General features: G+C 54.5%; 2 protein-coding genes across 2 annotated transcripts; both read left to right on the forward strand.

Annotated features, from left to right (window-relative positions):
- Window positions 1-1,178: 1,178 nt before the first annotated feature.
- Window positions 1,179-13,463, forward strand: BESB_054020 (uncharacterized protein; the record flags this gene model as incomplete). Its single annotated transcript, XM_029363837.1, has 19 exons — window positions 1,179-1,356; window positions 1,631-1,819; window positions 2,190-2,366; window positions 2,593-2,844; window positions 3,343-3,600; window positions 4,749-4,871; window positions 5,137-5,604; window positions 6,114-6,266; window positions 6,399-6,659; window positions 6,886-7,044; window positions 7,440-7,721; window positions 8,063-8,500; window positions 9,399-9,452; window positions 9,852-10,178; window positions 10,469-10,654; window positions 11,035-11,151; window positions 11,651-11,911; window positions 12,273-12,299; window positions 13,360-13,463. The coding sequence occupies 19 exons, from the start codon at window positions 1,179-1,181 to the stop codon at window positions 13,461-13,463; spliced, it is 4,014 nt and encodes a 1,337-aa protein (XP_029219760.1).
- A 4,601-nt stretch (window positions 13,464-18,064) lies between these two features.
- Window positions 18,065-23,857, forward strand: BESB_054030 (uncharacterized protein; the record flags this gene model as incomplete). Its single annotated transcript, XM_029363838.1, has 9 exons — window positions 18,065-18,567; window positions 19,545-19,617; window positions 19,875-19,981; window positions 20,540-20,780; window positions 21,007-21,084; window positions 21,509-21,627; window positions 22,064-22,504; window positions 23,123-23,346; window positions 23,673-23,857. The coding sequence occupies 9 exons, from the start codon at window positions 18,065-18,067 to the stop codon at window positions 23,855-23,857; spliced, it is 1,971 nt and encodes a 656-aa protein (XP_029219761.1).
- Window positions 23,858-23,908: the final 51 nt, after the last annotated feature.

Below are 23,908 nucleotides of genomic sequence, written 5' to 3' on the forward strand. Positions count from 1 at the left end.
GCGTGTGGAGATGGTGCAACTAAAACCCGCTAGCGATGAGGCGAGGGGGAGAGAGACTGCCCGCCGACGGGAGTGGCTTGAAAACGCATGGCAACAGAGCATACCCTGCAGCGCAACGCGCATCATCGCCTGGAGCAACGCGCCTATCCACTTCAGTAGTTTAGTATCCGCATTAGAGATTGTCTCCACGAGGGTCGTCGGCATAGGGAGCTGCCCTGGCGAGTGGCTAGTTGGATTATATTCGTTAGCCAATACACGTGACTCCTGAGGCGAGGCGTGGATCTTACTTACCTGAACCCATGACCGTCGGCGGAGCCTCAGTGCCTGCGAAGCATAGGACGCCGCCAGCCGATACACATCATTGTGATTCATTCTTTGAAGGGGTGCTAGCAGGGATTGGAAAAGCGAAGATCGCACTGCATGACTGGATTTTGTTGGTCACCCGATTCAAGAACTGATCTGTGCGTGCGAAGGGACTCCGGTCGCAGGTCTCTCAGCGACGGACTCAGCTCTTGCAGGGTTTTGACCTTCGCCACGGAGCAATAGTCCTGTGTTCGCATGCTTGTTTCAAGTGATGATGCGGAGAGGAAGTCAGCGTGTCTGGCCTGCACCAGAAAAAGCATTCGAGAGGGAGGGGTCAGACATGGCCGGCAGTGGGCTAGCTGCGATAGATTTAGCTCCCCCGAACGCGCGTGCCTGGGCTAATCACAGTGGACCAGATCATCACCGAAGTTCCCTCTGAAGGATTCATCAATAGCATAAAATTGCTCGGTTAGCGTGCGGAAGCGCTTCTGCGTACATGTTGTTTGTTGGCTTGGCCTTAACCACTGTCGCAGGCTGTCGTTTCGCCAGGAGGTTGTTTTTCATTAGGACAGGCATTTGGCGCCTGAAAGTGCTGCCCACCTCCCCCCCCCCCTGGCAGCGGGACATATCGTATCCATTCTGGTGGCATTTAGGCGGCTAATGCTTTCATCTAGAGTTTAGCCCCTTTCTACTCTCACGGCCTTCCGGCGGTGGTCTAATTTATAACCTGGATATGCGTGTAGGTAGCTGCCAGCGGCCGACGTGCAAGACTGATCGTCAACGCCACGGTGATGCCAATCTCCTGACAGCGGTAACGTAACCGACTTTACCGTCCCGGCAGCGCCTGCGCATTTACTTCTGTCCTCTTGGTCGCGATGGAATTGCTTTTCAAAAAGATTTTCCTCGTCCTGGTGACTGTCTGGTGGATCTCGAACACGGTGCAGTTGCGAGGTGTGGCTGCTGGCAATGGAGGCAACAGAGATCCTTTGAAGGCAGGCGTCGGCGTCGGTAGCTCCACCTCACCGAAGGAAGCCCTCGCAGCGTCTCACCGATGTCAGTCGATGGAACCAGGGGCCTTTCTAGCTGCCTGCTGGTGAAAGCAGAGGCATAGTGAACCCTTGTTTGACGGGGTTGTTGGCGCACGGCTGTTTTATATTTCTGGCCGTTGTAGGGAAGACTGCCATCAGGGGTCAGCTGGACTCCGCCATTGTGCGACAGCTGCTGCCCTGGTGTTGACATGTGATATCGCGCGAGTAAACGAGCTCGCTTAGAATCGCCCGAAACTGTGCGTTTGATCTTCTGTTCGTGTATGCACTGGGGTCCACAGGCATGACCTTAGTTCGCGATGGAATCTCCAGAATGTGGCCGACTCTCTATCCCCGATGGCCCACTCACGAAGAAGCGGAGGCGAAAGCAGATGTCGTAAGGGCACTCGGAGACGAAGCGAGACGCCTGGCCAAGGAGTACCACGAGCAGCCAGAGACGGCTGCAGCCACAATGGAATGGGCACTCACTTGTGAGTTACACGAAACAATATCGGTATACAAGCGACGAGCGTTGACACAGTGACTTAGGGCATGCCACGACATTCTGATATCTGTCAGAAAGGAGATAGGTTTCCGCAGCGTACTACTGTCAGCTTCATGCCAATGTGATAGGGCGCCACGTACGTAGCAACGAGATGCTGCCCCAGCTTGTGCGAGAATGCCGTCGTTCTCGATGCATACAGGACAGCGGAAAGCAACCCTAAGCATGCTGACCTCCTGACGAAAACAATTGAGAGAGGCCTCGCCCACCGACCACATAGAGGAACATTGTTTGCCGCAAGTGCGAAACGACAACGCAATACAGCGCTCTGATTGTTTGCTTGGTGCCATGCGACTCAGCGTGTTACCGCAAGCCGGAGAGCAATGACGGCCACCGAGGAGATGGTGGCATTTACGACCTTGTTACTGGAGGCCCCGGGGGGAAGCTGCAGTCTCGAAAGATTGTCTTCTCTTTGGTGAACTTGCCCGAGACTGAACAACTTTCAACACAGCAGCGGATTGTTGCTGGGCGCGTATGTAAGAGCGGAGGCATGTGTGATTCATCATAGTATCTCCTGTAGCTCATAAAGGCCCGGCCCCATGTTCCGGCAATATCTTTGTTGTCTACCTAAATGACGCGCCGTTGATAATGAGCATCCTTGCAGGCGTATGTGGTGTGCACACGTGAAACACTGAGACGCGCTTTACCCTTGTGATCCACCTCCAGAAACATTGTTGCACTGTGTCTAATTTGCGTCAACAGACGCCAGCTACGAACAACTGGCTTACAAAATGGCCGCTGCGCTCAACATCAAAGGGGGGTTCAGTTCCCAGATGAGTCCAGAGACACAAATTCTGCAGCAGGCGGGCGTGCCTGAAGGGGACGAGGAGACGGCAAGGAGAGTATCGGAAGCGTTTCAAGCTTATCAGTCAGACTGGCAAAAATTCCTATCCTTCGTGTGGAGCCGGATCCTTGGCCATACAAAATACATTGTGGCGCTTCGTACGGCGGAGGGTACGCCTTAACCCTGTATGCAATGGACGTATCAAAGGAACTGCGTGACTCCAGCAAGGACATTTAGATAATCGTGCCCCTATTCTCCGGAATGCAGTGCCCTCGCCAGCGTAAAGTCGACCGAGTGCTTCTTTTAGAAGGGATCGAGTGGATTTCGTTGCTGATAGTCACGCAGCTAGTCGGACTGCTTTGATGATGCTTCTAATCGGAAGACGGCCCTCCATGGTAGCCTTCTCTTGTATGTGAGGGCGATCGCCAGCAGCGACCCGCGTGATACCACATGATGGAATTGTTAGTGATTTAGGATGGTGACAGATTCACTGCCTATGGCGCAATCGTGCATGTGCCACAGTTAGAAGACCATGACTGGGGTGGTACTGTTTACTTATAAGGGTCAACGCAGGTACCGAACGAACATTACGTTACCGCACTGTCTGAACGCTTTTGTTCCCTGCTGATGCCGTACGGCGTTGCACCGGCTGTGCATGCTTTTTGCAGCTGTCGTTGAGATTGCCAGCCTCTCAAGGCCTTCATACGATCTGCAGGAGCCGGAGAAGCCTTACACAGACACGGCGGAGCGTCTCGCAGAATGTATTGCGCGGGAGGGGTGCCTTGGAGACGCGCCAGCAGTGCTGATGTCGCGGGCCTCTAAATGCGTAGAAGTACTTGGGATACACAGCTATCGGCCACTGCTAGGCATTTTCAGGGAAAACGGCAGACCAGTGCTGCATAAACTGTTCGCAGAGGCTTATGCAGGTGAGGGGGATTGAGTTTCGCCCGCTGCTGTTTTTACGAGTCTCTCAGTTCGGACATACGTCTTGGACGACGGGCTGCTAAAGTATACAGCCGCCTGCGGTGAACGCGGCTCTGTTGCCCACAGTGACACGATGCCTGCGTTCCGGTTTCATTCGTTTCTTCTGCGAAAATCGCATTGCGTCTATTCGTGTCAACACCTCGCATCCGTGGTCGCGCTTGCCTGTGACATTAGAGAAATCGTGAGAGCTGACGCTGGTGCCATCGGCAAGTGTCTTCACCTCATGAACTTTGCCAAGCAACGAGGTACGTCTGAAGGTTCTTCGTTACGTTTTTGCGTTTTTCATGATGCAGGACTCCTTCTGGCGTTCGAAAGAGCTCTTAACGTTCGCCTGGTAGGGCCACTTGCGCAACATTCGTACGAAGAAAGAGTTGCGGAGAGACTGCGATCGGCCACACAAGTCTCTGTCAGCAGCGGAAGTCCGTTGGAGGCTGTTACCATCGAGAGCATTGGCACTTGCGATGAGCAAGGCAGAGCTCGAGTGCTCAAGCTGGTTGGCAATGTTCACACGCTGTCCTGCGGCGTCGCGCATGGTGAGTGTACACCTTTCGCATGGCTCATTGCGTTCATCACTGGACGAGCGACGAATCCCAAGGTCGTTTACCACAGAATTCGTGCCTTCATGCTACGGCCCTTGCATTAGAACACCCGTTCTACTGTGCTTTGTACCTTCCACGAAATCCCTAGATGTAGTGCACAAAAGCAGACCCACCAAAGCAGTGCTGAACGGTGCGGAGAAGAACCAGAAAGCCATCACAAACCACAGCAAGATCGTCTACTGGCTTTCATTCCAGACCAAAAGCAGCTCCTGTGAACCAGAGACCGGCACTAGCCGTCAGCCGCCAACCTCCGCTTACTACAGGACTCTCACCGGAAACGCATTACATGCAAGTCGGATCGGTGCTTTCCAGCGATTTGATTGCGACAGAACGGATGGTGTCCAAAATGCCTCCTCAGTTGCGCCATTGCTCGCACGGCGATGTTTTCCACCAGTCGCCAATGGACTAGACGTGGTTCATCGAACAGAGGTCTTTCACTAAAGGACGCGTATACTGTTTGCATCTTCCCCGTGCCGGGCGCCTGCACTCAGATCGTCGGGCGCTTGCTGATTTCATGCTACGGAACCTGCGTATGGTTGCGGACGCCGCGGGCATACAGCTTTCTTCAACAACATTATCTTCTTTCCGGAACGCAGTCGAAGCCGGAAGAAGAGGTATGACACAGCGAGCACAAAGCGCTGTAAAACGCACCCTGGCGTGCACGAAACTCTCCTTGCGACTACACTACATCGATGCAGCCCAGCCTCGATTCGGCCCCCCCTTCGCCCCTTCGTCTAGTTAGCGAAGGCTAGTCAGGCCTCAATCACTTCCGTGCTCCATTGTGTGGCTGTGCCGCTCAAACGAGGATGGCTGCTCATGGTGGCCGTTGAGACATTCTCCTGGGCAGGCCTATTTTTCTGCGTGTCTGGTCTCGTGCAGCTTCTCAGGCGTTGTTAGCCCTTGTCCTCATAGAGCTGGAGACTGCGTGCGAATCAGCAGTCGCCCGGGGCGATGAGGGCCTCCATCTTCTCAGGAACTGCGTGACCAGTTTCATCAATAAGATGCCTAGCTCACTTACGAGAGCATTTTTAGCCGACAAGGTGGATAGTCTGTCTGCAGACCTTCAGGCGGGATTGGAGATAATGAAACCGGAGGATTCGTATGCGGAGCAACTTGAGAATGTCGCTAACATGCTTTCCGATATTCTGAAGGAACTGGTGAAGCAAGGAGTGCAAACTTTTCGTTTCCTTCTTCCGTCGGGAGCGAGTACTCCTGAAATGGCAGAGCTCGCTGATATGCCAAGGGAATCACTTATCAGAATCGCAGAGGCTTTCTCTCTCTCTCAGTACTCGGGTGATGCTCTGACTCAATACCGACCTGTCAGTTCACGCAAAAAAGCGGCCGCAGGTTAGCTTTGTTTCGATTGTAGCAATCAACTTGATTTGGCACTTGGAGGGTGTACCTGAGCCTTTTGAGGATTCCTGTGAGAAAGCTCCCGGCGTGCGTAGTCTGCCGTGACATATGTGTAAGAGATCAGATTTGGCTTTTGCACACATGTCACACCTCCCTAGCAGAGGCCATTCTTGGAATCTGACGCCATTTTCTAGAAAAAACTTGACTGGCAAAAATGGACGATGTTACAGACTCCACTCTCTCAGCAGGATTGCGCGACCTTCCGTTGGCTCTGGTTGACATGCGGTGGGGTTCCCTGTGGTGGGACATAGAAGTCGGAAGCGAACCGAACGGCCATCGTCGTGTTTGTTTTGGCAGCTTTGAGCCTGCCGGTTCTCCTGTGTTTTTTCTGTCACCCACCGCTGCTACCGGGGCTTGGCGCGCGATGGCTGTGCCTCTGCCAATACATCCATGGATCTACCCAATATGTTCCTTTTGTTTTTCTGGCCTACGTGGCGGCGCAGCTAAGGAACCGCGTGGAGCCGTAGCGACGGTGTCTCTTGTCGAGGACGCGCTTCGGATCGTGGAATCCCGGATTCCCCAAAATGTGGATATTGGGCAGCGGTTTCATCTCCTCTCCAATGGAACAGGTTTGTCGACCAGAGCTATCTTAACTGGTGAGTGGGCCCTGTAGAGCAGCCGCGTCAATCCGGCTGCCATGCATTGCAGAAACACCCCGAAGGGACGTTTAAATTCAACCAGGCCATAAAAGTGTGTGCATCGCCTCTTGTGCCGCCTCATGATTTCAGCGCAATCATACAGGATAGCGCTCGAGGTCGTGCAAGCCTTGCGGAGCAAGTTAAGAGACCCTCTTGCTCAGGATCGTATCCAGTCGATTGAGCATCTGGATGCATTCATTCTGAGCTTCGTCCGTAGAATTACGGGGGAGGCGACGGATGATACTGATCCGCAGGGTGACCGCCATAAACTACCGGAGAGAAGGGACCAGGAGCTTTCGCCCGCCACGTTGTACATTCAAATCACTGGACAAGTCGCAAGGATGGTAAAATGTACGCGGTTGTTTACCGGTGACCTAGGGCAGGGAATCTTTCTCTCCAGAAGCAAGTGGGAGGCAGGCGGCATTTTCGTCACGCGTTAATGAGTGTTATCCCTGCCACTTCAGAAGGGGGCACAGCTTCTGGCACTTTAGCGCCAAAGAATGTCGGCGCCAGACATGTTTCCTCCTGTGATAAGCAGCGATGTGGTTGCATCTGTTATCGGGTGCATGTGCGTCAGATATGTTGGCGCGAGAACTTGTATCCGAGTTGAAGATAAAAGAACGAATAACAAAAACTGCTATACGCCTTCCAGAGTTGATGCGAGAGGATCCAGGGCGTAACCAGAAGGATTTTCGTCGAGACCTACCGATGATATTTATTGTCGATGTAGTTTATGGTAAGCGGCGATGCGCGATGACACCAAATAGAGGTAGGCGTCAGCCGGAATATCACCCTCCACCTTCAGAATTCTGTCCACACCGGCTGCCCTAGCATCAGAAAGCTGACTCAAGGGTGGTCCATCATGGTGCATGCAGACCGCAGCCCAATGGTTTTCCAAGTCTGCGTACACACGAGCCAGTGTCGCGAGTGGATGCCTGCTCCGTGTTGGCGCTTACCCCCTCTCAGTAAGCTTAGCGAGACACGTGGCTGGCAGCTTGCCCACAGTACATGTTGCGGCTGACGGCCGATGCTAACGGCTTTGTCTGCTGTGGGAGTTCGTGTACTGAAATCTGCAAGGGCCAGAACAACAGCTCAGCGGATAAACGCATCAGCGTGTGCTTGTCCCCGTAGGGTGCTCCAAGAAAATGGTTCCTATCATACTGAACGACACGACTATCACACCAACCTGCCGGATGGCTCGGGGCAAACCCAAAGCAATTGTAGACTGTGTCAGTCCGTCGGAGGAGCTCTCAAAGGCCCTGATCCGGGAACCGAAGCTTCTATGGAGTCTTACACCACGTTGGCTATCTGCTGATGGCGTCCCCAAGGAGTGCACACTGATGCAAGGGTACCTTAATGAGAGTAATTCTGGTGGCGATTTGAAGTTCCTGGTCATGTCAGGGCTGGAAAAATGTAAGGGTCATTTTTCAGTCGGGGCTTGTTCGCACGAGTACATTAAAGTCCACACTTTAGAAACGAATGTTACTTTTACAGCACGCCTGAACGCGAACCTGAGAGAACTCATTACATGCTGACTGCGCCAACACAAATTTGCGAGATTATGCTTGTAACTCGGTCACCTCCGCGAAATATCCACATAACACTGCGCTTATGACTTCTCGTGGTTGAGAAGCGCATGGTGTTGCACTATCAGGAGCGACACCAATACGGGCGGTCTACGTACTAAGCTTGTTTCAACGCCAGTGGGTTATTTCGCTGACGCATCTCCCTGTGTGCATGGTAACCCTTCGTAGACGATTGCGGAAAAGATACACGGGACCGCGACTACTGGGCCAGATATGCGCTGAAAGCAGAGATGCTCAGGAGCCTCTACCAGCGGTACGCGGCAGGCCAAGTGAAACCAACATTTGACAGCTTCATTCTAAGTATGTTCGGCATGAATGTTAAAGAATTTCAGAAAACAAAAAAAGTTGAGGTTCGAGGCTCAAAACTTCTTATTCAGCGCACGTTCCAGAACGTTGTCAAGGATCGTTCATACCTAGCACAGTGCGTGCAAGATGAGGCGACGTTCCTTAATGAACTCGGAGTCTCCCTTCAGCAAGCCTTCACTGTCATCACTTCTCAGAGCACAGGAGATCCTGCCAGACAGACGATGGAGCAGCTGATTTCCATCATTCGATCCGCTGAGGAACATGTGGTCCTTGAACATGAAGTGATGGCTGAGCTCACAGGTACGATGCCTTCGCGTTCAATCCTCTAGCAGTCAACAGGGAGGTCCGTGCCCTCCAGCGCTGCCACGGCAATTTCAGTGTTACTCCGGTCCTAACCAGGAATTCTCTCGCAGCCTCAGTGCTCTCCGGATCCGCATAAAACTACTCGTAACTTCGAATACAAAAGAAGGCAGGGGGCAGAAGATCCGAAGTGCGACAGTGCAACCTAGCATATCGAGTTGCGAGAACGCGGCCGTCCACCTCTGGCCGCTGTGGTGGAAACACCCTGATTGTGCCGAAAGAGACTGGACTAGTGTCGAGGTTGTGTGTCTGATTTTGTATGTGCTGCAGTGTCAAATACAGAGCTGACTCAACAATTTATCACGTTTACAGCGGCGAAGGCGGGGCACCCCGAAGCAGAGTTTCGCTTGCCATTTTATCTTCCTTCACGTGCGGCAGAAGCAAATGAGCGCTTTCCGTCAGCAGCATTCCGAATGGCAAAGCACCTTGAAAAACATACCTGCGTTAGTCCAGAAAGCAGGGAAGGTTCGCTCGCTAGGGCACTGAACAAAGCTGTGGAGTGGCTCCAGAGGGCAGACGAGCGAACGATGGGACAGCCTGCCTTCAGCAGGTCCGGCACGTCGACACACGTGTCTTTTGAGAGTAAGCCATCATGGTCATCCGACAGGATTAGCTAAGGGGGGGAAACGATTCAGCTTATCCCAGGTGCAACGCGTCGCAGATGGATCTCCGCTTCAACAGGCATCTAAACCGGCTTCCGGTCGACAAGATTAGCCTCTGGAAGCGTGGGGCTGCTCATGCGATGCAGTTTGAGGCACCCGGCCCGAACGATCACTCGACCTACCAGCATATCCACCTCTGCGCCCTCTTTTCCTGACATGTATGTTCGCTTCCTCAGCACTAGCTGCGCCATACACATATGCCCTTCAGCCCAAGCACCAATATTTGATTGGTGAGTGGTACATCACTGAAGATAAGCCCATCGACTTAACATGTAACTCACCGTCAGTATCGTGTTATTTTCCTCATCTGCATAGCGACTTGCGGCCCCACTCACCTTTCCAACGGCTGTTTTCCTTCTCAGCCAATCCTCTGTCTGTTTGCCAGTGACAGGGGATCGACAACGACGGTAGGGAATTCTGTGGCTTATGTCCATAAATTGCCGTACACAAGGCACCTACTGCAGGTTTACCAGCAACAATAACGAAGCGCCACCAGCCACCACCTGGCTATCCTTATCGTGTCCGCAGAGTTAGCACAAAACGAACATCAGCCGAGCCTACCTCGATACAATAACTGGATGACGGCACAATAGCAAACGTATTTTTAGATGTATATTTGCTGTGTACAGGTGCCGTTGGTTGGGGCCTGCCGACAATGCCACCTCAAACATGCAGCTTGCCTACGCCTCCACCAGTGGACGTGAAACCGTTGATTCCGATAGTGGTGCTGAATAAGAACCCGTCTCCGCCCGGTATCGAAGAACTTGTTCTTCATCGAGAGCATGTCGTTCCGCTGCCTCCAATCGTGACACAACATGCCGAGGTAGTGGAACCACGCGAACCTAAATTTGCGAAGGCAGTGGTCAGGCCTAAACAAGGACGTTTGGAGAGAGCTGAGTCCGAAATGCTCCCTCTCCCGGGTTCGGCGTCGGTGCAGGCTGAAACCCAAGAAGATGGTACGCGCTGTTCAGTAAGACGCTGTACTGCTACATCGCAGCAACTGTTTTTAGCGCGTTTCTCAGTATTCCCGCCGACGACGTGCAAGCGTAACACCCCTCCCGTACCGGCAGCCGGGAAGGCAGGGAACCTGCGTCGTCCCGCGCGCCGCAGTTGAGCAACACAGTCAGGGTGGATTTTTGTCTATGGACAAAATTGGAGTTTACATCGCTTCAGTTTCCCTACCGTGAACAAAATATTCGACCAGATTTTCCCTCACTCCTCGCCGGGGTTGCCTCTTTCCCTGCAGATTGCATGGCTGTGGTGAAGCTATACCACGATTACATAGAGCAATCAGGAGAAGTGAAGGACGTAGACGCCCTCCACGAGCAGGCTTTCACGCGAATGATCTTCGCAAATACTTTCAAGTCGCTGGGGCTGGCACCGTCGTCCAGAAACTTGCAACAGTTTCGGTTTGCTCTTTGCATTACGTGCGGTAAGGCCGAAATCATTTCATGGGTAGCTTGACGTAGTACGTTGACACGAGAATGCCATACAATGTTTGTAAACGGCTGCCACGAATTCTGTCTGCTCCTGGCGGTCGGGCCCGCATCCGGCATTAACCTCCGGCAGGGGGCGCTATTCGAGAGCAAGCTGCAACAAGGGATACGCGCCGGCAGATTACCAGTTTCACCTATTCAATGGAATCAGGGATGGAACCGAAATGGGGCGTCCGCTGTCCCTCCCTTACCCGCATATACAAATAGCAGAGCGCGCACCAGGGCTCGTCAGATTGTCGACACATGACGGCTTCTCAGGCGAAGCACGTTCCACATGTGGTTTTGGTCAGAGATGTGGATTTCTTGCGATCCGCAGCCAAATACTTGCCGACAATCATGCTAGAAAAACTGCACATGGGCCATTCTCCGGTCGCAGCTTCTTTTGAGAAAAGCCAGGAGCTCTGCAAGGAGCTGTATCGAAGACAAGGATGGAGTGAGGAAGTTTGACCCAATGCTTACCGAACGATCTGCGTACCATTCAAATGGCGGAGACAACACTAGAGAAAGTATCCGGCATGCATACAGGATCTGAGGTCCGAACCCGCTGCCGCTGCCGCTCCAGCGAATCAGAGACTTCGCTCGTTAGTGCCCCTAATGGAGTCGCCTCTCTGCAGCACTCCTTGATAGAGGTGTACACGAAACCACAGTGAGCGGCGTGCGTCTTTTTTGTCTTCAGCCCAGCTCTTCCAAGGCGGTGCGATCGTCGCAGTTGAAACCCGTGGGTGTGCAGCGACAATCGTGACGAGCGTTGCCACCGTGTGGCTAATTCGCCCGTCCGCGGAATTCAGGGGGCTCATTTCTTCCGTAGAAGGGTAGAAACAAAACATAGATATCAGTGCGGTCCACAAACCGCACCATATTGCCCCGGAGATGACATTTCGCAGCTTTGCACTTAAGAGCTTGAATTCGTTGCCTACACATTACTTTTGCAGCGCATTCTCCAGTGTCGTCGTCGATCCAGCTGAACCTTCCCCTCGAACAGATGTCACACCGGATTGTTTCTCGCCTTGTAATGGAGTTGGCTGACAGCCAGAAGACCGAGAAAGGTCGCGTGGTTGCTCTGTGCTCTGGGGGCACAACGCTCTCTCTGGCTTATCAAGACATAAATGCTACGTTGTTCGGAAGAATGTCGCGTGTCGACGGATCCCTTTTGCGGCAGTGGAATTCCGTGAAGAAACAAACAAGACACCAAGGTGAGCGCCCCGGGCGTGCTGCCCCCTGGTTAAGGTTTGCAGGAGCGGATGACAGCCCCAGTGATGCTTTAGGCCGAACGGTAGCTTTCCGTTCAGTGCAGCTTGTAGCGACGCGTGTTTCCTGAGGAAGATAGCGGGATCGCAACGGACCCATATTGAATGAGACACTTCCGCACACGCTTTGCCGCAGTGAAGTAAAACGCGGTGGGCTGTTTCACCAGGATGAGTTATCGCTTAGATTCGTGCGGATCGACTTTTGGTGACCAGGAGGTGGTGGCCTGTAAGACTTGGCATTTAGATTTTCATAGAAGGCGAATATCTTTTGATACGTTCATTTCGCGTGCCACCTTGCTTTCTATAGGCAACGCTGGCTTATGCGGTCGAGTCAGTAAGCTACCCGGTCGCGGCCGGTTGAAGGCCCGTGTTCAAAACGGGGACAGGCCGCAAATGCCTGTGGGATCACTACTTACATTCTTGTATACTCCGGAGCGCATCTCAAGAGGGGAAGATAGCAGTGATGGCAGTGTGCATATCTGAGGATTCTAATACTTCCACTAGACACGCGTAGAACTGTTATAAAGTATAGCAAAACAGACCGCCTTGCTAGTCCGCGCTTCGGCAGGCGTCACGGCCACGTTGATCGAGACCGGCGCGGGACATGCACACACGGTTCCATACCCATGCTGTTTCCTCCACCGATTTGCTGTGGCAGCCCCTTCTACTCCTTCTACGCTCCTGTGCTTCCAGTAAAGCAGGTGACGGATGCATTTTACTCTAAATCGAAAGATGTGCCAAATGCACCACAGAGCTCGCTCACCCTGACCGGCGCGCTCAACTCCTTCGCTAGTACGCCGCTGCCACCAGGTGCATACGCAGCAGCCGTACGGGAAAAACTCAATGAGGATGATCTCAGCTTAGGAGCTTTCTGTGGAGCCCTACGGTTTTGCAAGTTTCTCAAAAGCGCCACAGCCAGGGGCCCAATCTTTCATCGCGGTCTCGCAACGTGGCACGTGCTTCTACCAAGCAACGCCGAAAAGCAAATCGTTGCAATCCGTGATTCTATAACAATGAAGGGGCACCCTCTCGCTTCGGCACTTTGCCTCACTGATACACTAGGTAGGGCACACACAGAGGCCACGTAGTGAAAAAGGACAGCATTTGGATGCCTCCACGAATGGCGGACGTCTCGCAGGCCCTTGTGCGGTTCCCCGAATAGCCTTAACGCCATTGAACGACGATACACGCTGAATCAGCAGCTTGCTCTCACTCAGTCACCGTCGTCGTAGCAAGCGGATCGCACACGCAAAGCGCTTACCATAGGTTACTCAATCGGCCTTGACATCCACAGTGCCACCTACAGAACGACTGTGAAGCCGTTCACGTCAGATTTCACTGCATCCCATACCTCCGTTTGGCAGTGTGCGTGTGTGTGGGTGCGCGTCTGACAGAACAAGATGTGCAGAACCTTCTGAAAGTGATCGATCCTAGAGCGTGGGCGAAAGAGCTTATTGGCCAGTCTACAGTGGCGGCCGAGCCTGAGGTGAATGCATAACGTAGTGCAGGCTGGCCCGCGTTGAGAAAACGACACCTTCCAGCATTCGTCCACCGTAAACCAGTATGACGCTGAAGACCGAACGGACGTCCCCCACGTTTACCAGCTGTATACGGGAGCGCAAGGCGAAGGGTTTTGGGACCGGTCGCCCGCCTGCCTCCGCCGCCACTCCCTGAACGAAAACAATTCAGCGAAACAGCGCTTGCTCGAATAGCTGCAAGCATTCGACGAACTCGGGATGGCTGTGTATGTGATATCACGGTGGCAAGTGCGGCATCTCCTTTTCACAGCGAACAAGATGCTGCAGTCAACGGTCGATTGCTAGCTACGATATGGCTACAACATTCTTCCTCCGTACCTGAATACTCTACTTTTTGCGCAGTGCAACTACTTTTGTTTCTGATGCCATTCGGCGCAACTCTACTAGGATCGGAGAGTCATCTCGTGGGAAACGCCACACCAATAGTTGACGCGCGCTTGCTGTCAGTTGCTTCTCTTTTGACTTTGTTTGCTCGGAAGCTGTGCGCCCACATTTGTATTGGCGGCCTAGTTTTTGTACCTCAGAGCGAGCGGCCTGCTGGTCGTGTATCTGTACTATCAGCTTCAGTTAGCAATAATACGCAGAGGACGGTTCCATCTCGTTTTCGATCCACCAGGAAGTGTTGTGGCTTCCCGTAGCGACACTATGGCTCTCCCGCAGCTTGCGTACGGCGCCAGGTCATACTTGATAAAACGGTGAGCTTTGCTACAGTGGACGCGAGACGGATGTTGTAGCACGGTTCCGCCAGCTCAGCAGGAGACAGACCCGCTTTTTTTATACCGCGTACGCTCTTCTACGTATATTTCCCGCCAGCCGTATGACAGCGTTGCTAGTGACGCGTAAACGAAAGAGGCGGCGATCCCGGAGTACCGCGCATATTCTTTTATCTACGGGGTGTTGCGTGCATGGCGTACAGGTTGGGGGGTTGTGGGGGAGTTTACTAGCGAGTCTCTTCCAAACGGGAGCCGCGAGTGACCACGCGCCCGTCACCGCCTATTTGGACCTGAGCCTCACTGATCAACTCACGCTCTCCAGCGCCACAGCGGTTAGTGGGCTTTGCTAGTAACGGCACCACTTTTTTTGGATTGCAACCCTCTCTACAGTAGAGAACTCAGAAGAAGGAATTCTGTCTACGGTGTAGTACATCTCATTTCTTTAGGAGAGATCAGTCTCGAGCTAAAGCATCTCCAGTACCAGGCGCCAACGGGTCTTCAAATACTCCGTTGCGGCCTAGCTGTACCCATCGCTCGCCCGGACATCCGGCACTGGTACAGTAACGTTGGTTCTGTGAGCGGTGAAGTGGTAACGGAAACTCGCCACTCCAATGCCTGCTGAAATGTTACTTGTTCGGCGATGTCATTGAACTGCGGCGGGGGACGCTACACCAGTGTACACATCCGGACAATCAGTCGGTATGACCAGGTGCTTCCGTGAGACGCAGTGCTTGCATAATCCGCCTGAACGGAAGTTGTTCCGCTGCCTGGAGCACCTGCCTTACATGTCGCGCCCCAGCACTACGGTAATAACTCTACCCCCTTGCCAGTTGGCTATCCACGCCCCGATAGAAGTGAAAAGAAAACTCGTAACGCTTGGGGGGACTGACAGCGCGAGCCCAGGCATTGCCAGAGTCAGACAGACCCTCTCATCTGCACGGAGACGTGCCGATCCTCTAGAGTGCAACGCAGCACACACCTAGCCATGAGGAGGTGTCGTGGACTGAGGGTCCGAGCATACTAGCCCTATCGAGGCGTGCTTGCTCGGTGGCAGAATATCTGTCTGGAATGTGGAGGTGACGCTAATCGGACCCCATGTCACTCACTATCATTCTGTCTTACAGGATAGAATTGCATTCAAATGTGAGTTTTAAATATTTTCGACATCTTGAGATCAAAAACATTCAGTTTCCCAGGCCGTGACCCATTTTGGAAACCCTCGGTACAACACTAGCGGTCGAGATCGCTGCGTCCGGCTTGTGGTCCCGTTTCCCCCCCTAGGAGTGGGTAGCCAATAATCTGCGCGTGCTCTTCCAGACCTGAACTCTTACACGGATTCTTTCATGGATGCCTTCAAGTCAACGCAGACCAGGGGTTTCTATCAGACCCCCCACGCAGGCGATCTGCGTGCGAAGATGGTTAAGCAGAGACAAAAATACTCGAAAAGACTGAACCCGTCCGCACCGGAGTTCGTTCCGATGTCAGCCCGGCGCAGTATGGACAGCAGACCACCCCTTATCTCGAACAACATGAGGCAAGGATTCACTTCGCACCGAGAGGTCCCGGCGTTCCACTGCATGGTAGACACGAGACCGCCGCTCATTCCTAATAAAGGGAGGCACGAACTTAACCACAGGAGGTGTGCACATCTACCTCAAACCAGGACGGAGCGGAAACCACCTCTCATTCCCAGCGTGTCCAGAGAAGGTGCCCACCCTCAACAATGGGTGCCGCCAACGAGAACGAAGACGGACCAAAGGCGAGCGCTCATCACCAACACCCCGAGACCCGAATTCGCAATACGAGCGTCCCGCCCACCGATTCCGCCGCCGATGGAACGGAGGGTAATGCCATCCTGGCCTACCGCGGCACACGAGGCCCCCTTTCATAACGCACGACCACTAGTGCAGACCAGGATGGAACAGAGGCCGTCACGGGTATCAAATGCAGCTACCCTACAAGACCTCACCAGGAGAACCTGGGCAGCGTCTTTCCAGAGCAGAACCACTGAACGTATGACACCCCCTATCCCGAATCCTCGCAAGCAAGCCACGGCTCAAAATTTTCTGCGGTCGATGGTGGCGAGCACGGGACATGCGACAGCCCCGGAGCCGAAAGCCTTCAAACAAGCTGCTGCCATTCATCGCAGTGTAACAGGAACACGGACAACGACGGAATGTGGCCCAATGCCTGTGGTGAACACTGTAAGATACGACGTGGCCTTTCAAAACCGGATGCCATCACTTCAGACAAGTGTGGAGAAACGACTGCCCCGCAGACTGTATGCCTCGTCCCAGATACCAATCTGCTCACGCGAAGTACAACAAGCTCCAATGGTGACGGAACGCAAATCGATGTTCATCTTCGAGCTCGATGAAACATCCCATCCGGAACTTCAAGCAATCCAAGCATTGAAGGGTCTCCCTGGGAGTCACATCTGGATCAACCTGTTCAGAAAGAAGCTCCTCGAAAGGCAAAATGTCGAAGCGGCCATGGCAGTAGTCCGGATGGCAGTTGTCGCCTACATGGAGTTGTTACTCCCATCTGCCTTTGCCTACCACGAAGGATTGCAGCGATCATGCTAAGCCTTTTAGTGGTCTTCGTCCCCGACCTGATTATCGGTTGGCATTGCTAACTTTTTTCAACGTGTTTTGTCTTGCACGATATTCTCTAGAGAATGGTGATTTCCTGCGATGTTCTTTCTTGTTACCATTTACATGGTGGGTGTGGTGAGTCAGCCTTGGCACCAAACAGTTCATTATGCCAACAAAACACACAAGAACGCGTGGATTAATGCGAAGTGACAGCATCTGACGGCAGGGATGCGCCTTGTCTCAACCGGACTGACTGAGCGCCCCCAGCAAGCTCTTGTGGCCTCCACACTCGGAGCTTTTGTCAGACAACTTAGCTCATAGAATTGGTCAGGGTCAAGTGGTCGCCAGTGCGTGTGGTTCGCCAGTTGAATTTGAGTAAAGATCTGCGTCAGCTCCGTCAGACGCCGCGTTTCCGCCATGTCTACAGTTGATGCCGCTAGCACCCGCTGCATTTCCTTAAGGCCGTACCTCGGGTCGGAGGGCCACCATGATAGCTGACAGGACATTCGGGACTTGTCAAAAGCGCCGTCCTCAGTCAGCCCCTGAGGCACGGTTTTAACGTCTAGTTGCCGTGGCAGTCTGGCTACGGGGAGCTTCTTGTGCATCCGGATCTCGGGTTCACTGCAGCAAAAGAGAAATTCCAGAAATATACTTCCGGCCATTGAGAAGTCTCAATCGAGAGGCAAGACACAGGCGGTCGACCTATTCACATGCATTTGAGTGCATGCAAGCTTACGACATGCACGGGACTGCTCGCGCGAGTACAAACGACAGAAAATCGTCTGGTAGGATCATCCTGCTTTCTTTCCCGCACCTGCCTATTAATCTTGCGCAGGGCATGGCACGAATAAACACAAGCGCATCTGCCTTTTGGAGCGGATCCACTACAGCATCTGCTACCCTGACGAGATGAGTTCGGAGTCCACGCGATATGAGATAGATTGGAATCGCTTTCTCGCAAACTTCTTCGCTTCCAGTCTCTCTGACTTAAGCCAAAAGCGCATGCTGTTGCCTCTTGCGTGCCCAATGGCCCGATGATCAGGACCTGAGGTGTTTCTGGGAGTTTGGTGCTTGGGCGCGCGCAGGTTCTGTCCTTTCTGCAAGTTGAGCTGCCACACTGGCGCGTTTTTTCTGTGTCGAGTTCCACCTTGCTGAAAATGCCTGCCGCTGCTACCTTATAGGTTCAGTACCCGTCTTCACAGATAAATGCCCCTACCGGCTTCAGCGCACACAGGCTTCCTTCCGTTGGACACGATGACAAGGAAATTACGTATTCCGTGTCGCGTGGCGCACAACCCCTTGTTCACCTTACTTCACACATCTGTTATGGGCCCTGCGGACCTCTTGAACGCCGTCACCGTCGCCTCCACTGCCTACTCTCTAAGGGCTTGTGACACCCTCGTCTCGTCGTTATTTCCGAAGTACTCCGGTGCCTCGCCCCTACTCTTTGCCACAGAGAGCCGAGTTCAATTACCAAGTTCGACAAACGGTCGAAACCTAGGCGCGCTAAAGGTCGGCGAAGACTGTGAAAGCACGTGCGTCAGCTCTTCGGGGAACGAAGATGCCGCGAGTCACCAATCGGCACTGCGCACAACGGGGGCCGCGGCGGGCGCGGAGACGGCACTATGCTCCGCTTGTGAACCATCCCGGCGAAACCCTGCCCAAATGTCAAACTCCTTGCCGGCTGCGGATTTAGACAAACATGTGCTGTGGGATCGACTGGTCTCTCGCGCCACAGTGCTCCTTCCCAGCTTCAGGTAAGGGACAAACATACATGGGGCCGTTTTACCCCGAAATCTAAACTCTCAGGCTTCCCAGGCTTAGCGGACAGACTCACCAGCGAAAAAGCAGGCGGCTCGCTTGTCACCGGCGGGTGCGGCCGCGCGCTCCTCCAGGTTTCCTGGACTGCCTCTTTTTGCGGGGAGGAGGGGGGGAGGAGAAAAATATTTAATTTATATAAGTCCTAAGAAATATACTTTTTTAATTTGTGGAATTAATTCATTTTTTAATATTTTAATGAATATAATTTCTATATCTATATATTATGTGTAGAATGTTAAAAATTTTAATTGCGAAAGGAATTTTATTTTAAATTATGTTTATTTACTCCTTTAATGAAACTTTAGTTGAAAATTCTTCTAAATTTCAATTCAATAGGTAGATGAAATTAAATGGTTTTAACATTGGATTGTGATTCCAACGTTAGCAGGGTCGATTGTTATCATTTACCATAAAATATAATTCAATTAGGTGAAATAAAGAACTGCAATTAGTATAAACTAGTAATTGTTTTTATTAAAATTATAATAGGTGAGACTTTTAGGGATAGGGGGATGGCAGTCTAAATTGATTGACCTCATCTAGTCAGCTTTCCCCCTCCTCTGCGGATCAGCGTCACACGTCATCAGATCTTTTGCTGCTAGGTCCTTGAGCTCTCCTCGTTGGCTCCGGGCAGCGCTTGCTGGCGCAGACCAACCTGAGATCGGCGGCGCCGCGCGGAGGTTGCCAGCTGCGCTTAACTGGGAGGGTACGAGACGCCAGCAAGCAGGAAAAGCCGGAAACGGGGGGATTTCGCGCGGCAGAGACGGGCTTCCTATGAACATGAGCAGAAGAACCCTGAAGAAACGAGAACGACACAGATCACACGCGTTAACGGTCTAGCTAGGTTGAGTTCTTTGGCTGCTGCACTCCTGTGACTCACTCGTGTGTGAAAAATGTGCTGCTGCGCCCGCAGTCCATCAGGCGTCGTTCAGCTTCTCTTCCTGTTCCACCGCGCGGGCTGCAGACCGGAGTTGCTGTTAGATCATGTACGCCGCCTCCTCTCATGCTGCTGAGAAGTCTCGCAGACCCAACTGCAGCTTCTCTCCGCGATGCCTTTGCCCTGGTCCGCCTGCGATCGCCCGCCGCGGAGCCAGGCTCAGCGCAGCTTTCGCAGAGGAGCGGGGCTCTCAGGCGCGATGCCCGCCCCGGCGCCTCCACAGTTCGCGCGCGCCCAACCGTCTCGAAACAGGGTTTTCACTGAATCATTCGCTTGCCTGCGACTTTGGTTTCTACGCCCCTGCAGCTGACGACCTACTTGCTCGAGCACGAGGCTTGCGGCGTCCCTCCGGAACACTTCTGGCGTCTCTGGACGGCTAACGACTTAGTGCTGTTTCTTCACGTCCTCAGCCTGTGAGTGTGGCGGGTGCAGAGAGAGTTTCGGTGCCGGCGGCCTTCTCTCGTTGCTGCAGTCGCAGAGACGAGGGCGAGGTCTGCTGTAGGTGCGCAAGAGTGGGCAGGCCCACGATCTGCGTCGGGCTCTCGCAGCTGCTGGGGGCGTCCGCCGGATTCAGTGCCCTGTCATTCCCCGTTAACCGACTTCAACGTCCACACCACTGCTTCAGTGCGTCACCGATAGAGCAGACCCACGCTTGCAGCAGTCTACGCCGTCACTACCGCTGCGGTGAGCGGCAAAAAGGCTTCTGCAGACTCCGGCGCCAGACGCATTGAGGCTTTGAAGGCCCACGGAGTGCTCAGGCAGAAGCTCGTGAGCGTCGCACCGTACTTGTCGCTCTCGATCCTTCTACGCGTCTCGTGAGACTGGAGCTCGCGCTCGGCTTTTTTTACGCTGCCTGAGGAGGCCCGCAGTGAACCCTGGCTCTGCGGCAGACTCGCGCGCTTCTGTCGAGAGGGCGACGCTTGGGTACAGCACAGGCGCTCTCTCTTTGCCTGTGGATCGATGCGTTCCAGCCACGGATATCGTCACGAGGCTCTGCTCAGCAAGGCGCTCCTCGAGGCGGAAAAGGCAGCGCCCTTCTTGACTGTAGCTGATCTCGGAATCCTCTTCGGCGCATGCAGCAGGCTCTTGGCTCTGCCGCTGTCGTCCGCCGCGTGCGTGCCCGAAGGCCAAGGCAAGGAAGAAGGCGCATCGACTTCGCGCTTCTTCACAGACAGACACATGACAAATTTCACTCTCCTCGCAACTGTGCAGGTACGCGCGCTTGCGAGGATCTCCCGCCTGAGCACGCCCAGCATTCCTGCTAGCGCGCTCGCAGGGTGCCTTTCAGCTGTCTACACTCTGCAGACGGATGCGGCTGTTCACGTCGCCACGAAACGCGTCACGGTGGTGTCGCCGCCTTTGCATTTCCGCGGTATTGCTGGCTTGTCTCCCAAGATTCTTGCCGTAGCTCTGACGGCCTCCACATTGTGTTCTGTAGGTCTCCCAGGCTTCCTCGGCCCTCACGAGGGATGTGGTCGCGCTGCTCGTCGGCGTGCTTCGAGTCGCCCGGATTTTGGTATGTTCCGAGGTGCAGCGCTGAGCTGCCGCTGGTGCATTGCAGGTCGCCTCTCTTTCAGGTGTGTGTGCTTAGGAGACCGCACGCGTTTCAGCTATCGACGGCAACTCGTAGCGGGGAGGGGTCCGCGCGACCGCCGCGTTGTGGCTGCTTGCCCACCGAATGCCTCTGCTTTTCTCGCTGGCCTCTGTATCTCGTTGAAAAGCATGCGGGCCCCGTCGATCATTTGCTATCGCCATAGATTCATGCGGTCCTCTACGCCGTGGGTGAGGGGGGGGGAGGGGAGAGGGGGCTGCAGCTCTCCATACTTCTGCATGCAACTCTTGCAGTTGCTGTAGCTTTCGCAAACAATGTCTGTTTTTCGGCCTTTATTGGCTCTTTGCAATGGTGGTCTCTGTCGCGCTTTACCTTCCTCTTCCTGCAGCAGGTGTCTCCTTCGAGGCCGCTTCTGCTCGCCACTGTCCGTAGACTCGGGCGCAGCGTGGGCGCCGGAGACGCCAACAGATGCACAGAAGTTTCTCTTAGTTCGCGGGGCCTTCAGCGGTAAGCGAACCAGGAGGGGAGCGGCGGAGGGCAGTGCAGGCGAAAGCAGAAATGGATTCGGCATCTGTGGATGAATACGCGTAAGGGCGCTCTGAAATAGGAGCCGCTCCCGTGCTGCTAAGGCCGAATTCCGCGGGAGAGCGTGTCTTGAATGACGAAGCTGCTCCGTATCGTGTGACACTGGCATGCATGCATCCTCTGGCGATGAACATACAGTTGAGACTTCGTCTCACGTGCGTTCAACGCTAGCGGTCTCTTGTTTTTCATCGCCACTGGCAACAAATCCCTCATGGCTTCGGACCCCGCTAGCACGCGTTTCCCGCGCGATGGGGCGAGAGAGCTCGGGAGACACGCGATCCTGCTGCTTGCAGGCGTTTTCGATCGGATTTTCGGATTGCCTCTTCTCGCTGTGGACTGAGTGCTGTGTGGTCTGCAGAGCGATCTACGCTGTCTTGGCTGCTCGTCCACTGCTGGCGGCCCCTTCTCTCGGAGAGGCTCCATCCGCCCCTCCCAGCTCGAAGGCAGACCCCCCTGCGGACCCCCCTGCTGACCCCCCTGCGGACCCCCGAGGCCCGTCTCCTCGCCAGTTGCCTACTTGCGCCCCGACGGACAAACGGGAGGAGGCAGCAGAGGTGCCGACCGTTGAGCCGCCCCCAGACGTGGCTCTCGCCTGCCGCGCGTCGGCATGGTCTCGGCGACCCTCTGGCAGTTCTCAGGGGCGCGAGGGAGAGCGGTCCGAGGCCGAAGACGTCTTCGCCCCTTGTCCAAGTCCTCAGCGGGCGACAGAGGACTCACGCAATCTGTGTATTCTCGATGCGTGGGCGGCGGATGAAGAGGTACTGCGCGTCCTTGCCAAGCTGCTCCAGCGCCTGTCCACGTAAGTGATGCGGCGCGACTGTCCCTCCCCGTCACCTGGCCAGCGCCTCTCCGCCCCGTTGGCTGCGTGAGCTGTGGAGAGTTACCAAGGCCTGCGTAGCAGCAGGTCGCCGCTGCCGCACAGCACAGACTCGCAGGCTCGATTCGATAGCGAAGGCGATTGAAATGAGGCGCTGGCGTGAAAAGGGAGGAGGGAATCGAGTGAACTGGAGAAGCAGCCACTCTAGATCCACGAAACGTGTGAATGCCTTTGCCTACGTTCAAGCGGCCCCCTGCGAACCATGCGCGAGAGGCGCCGGCGCACGGCCGCCATCCGCCACGAGCTTCTTAGGAAGCGCACAGTCACACGGATTCGACCGACGAGGCGCAGACACGCGTCAGTCCCAGATGCAGCGGCGTACTCCCCCTTAGTTCGTTCACGACGCCGGGCTAGTCGTGGCTGGCCTTGGTCGCTGCAGAGACTGGCACAGGCCGCGCGGTGGGGCTGCGAACTCTGTGTTTCAAGTCCCCGCTACCGACAGCGACGCCGTGGCAGAGGGGTCTCGCGGGACGTTCTGGCCAAGGATCAACCTCGTTCGACGCGGAATGGTGCCTGTGCGCTGGTGCCTTTCTGGTTCAGGCGCCTCGCGGACGTGCGGCCGCGGGAGGCACTCGAGCTGCTGAGCAGCCTCGGTGAACACGGGTTGTTGAGGCCGACTCAAGAGACAGAGGTCCCACTGGTCCGCCCCTGCGCTGCATCTTGCCAAATACGCGAGGTCGGTGGAGAGCATGCACAGCGGCCGCCGCACACAGGGGTGGCCCCTGCGCGGGCTCTCCCAACCCCCGTTCTCCATGATATCGAAGGTACGGCGTCTCCCAGCGGCGAGCCGCGCGCAGATCAGCGGCGGCTGAGGCGGCAGTGGGAAGCGACAACGGGAGGATGACTCAGAGTGGCAGAAGCTCGAGAGGATGCAGACGCGAAAGGGAAGTTCCAAGTCGGTTCGCAGGTAGGGTGGTGTGTAGAGCCTTCACCAAACTGATTGTATATACGTGCAGAATGGCCCGCTCGCTCAACCGTAGACGCCGCTTAATGCGCTCCATCATATATATATATATATAGTAGACATGTATAGAGCTTCCTGTGCATACCCAAGTGTGCCACACCTCCGTGGTTCGCTTTTTCCTTTCAGGTCTTTTCTACCACGTCCAGAGGTACCGCCACCTGCTCGCGCCCGACCAAGCCTCCCGGTTCGATCAGCTTGCGGCGGAGCATGCAGGGACTCTCGAAGCAGGAACAGCGCATGAGTGCGGGAGCCTCGCCGGCCAACCTGCAGTCTCGGCACTCCTTCCCACAGGTTTCAGAACCGCTCTCTAATCTCCCTCTGCAGACAACCCCAATCCAAACGAGGTGGCGTAGGCCCCCTCT

This window comes from Besnoitia besnoiti, chromosome IV (genome assembly GCF_002563875.1).
Source record: "Besnoitia besnoiti strain Bb-Ger1 chromosome IV, whole genome shotgun sequence".
NCBI classification, from domain to species: Eukaryota; Apicomplexa; class Conoidasida; order Eucoccidiorida; family Sarcocystidae; genus Besnoitia; species Besnoitia besnoiti.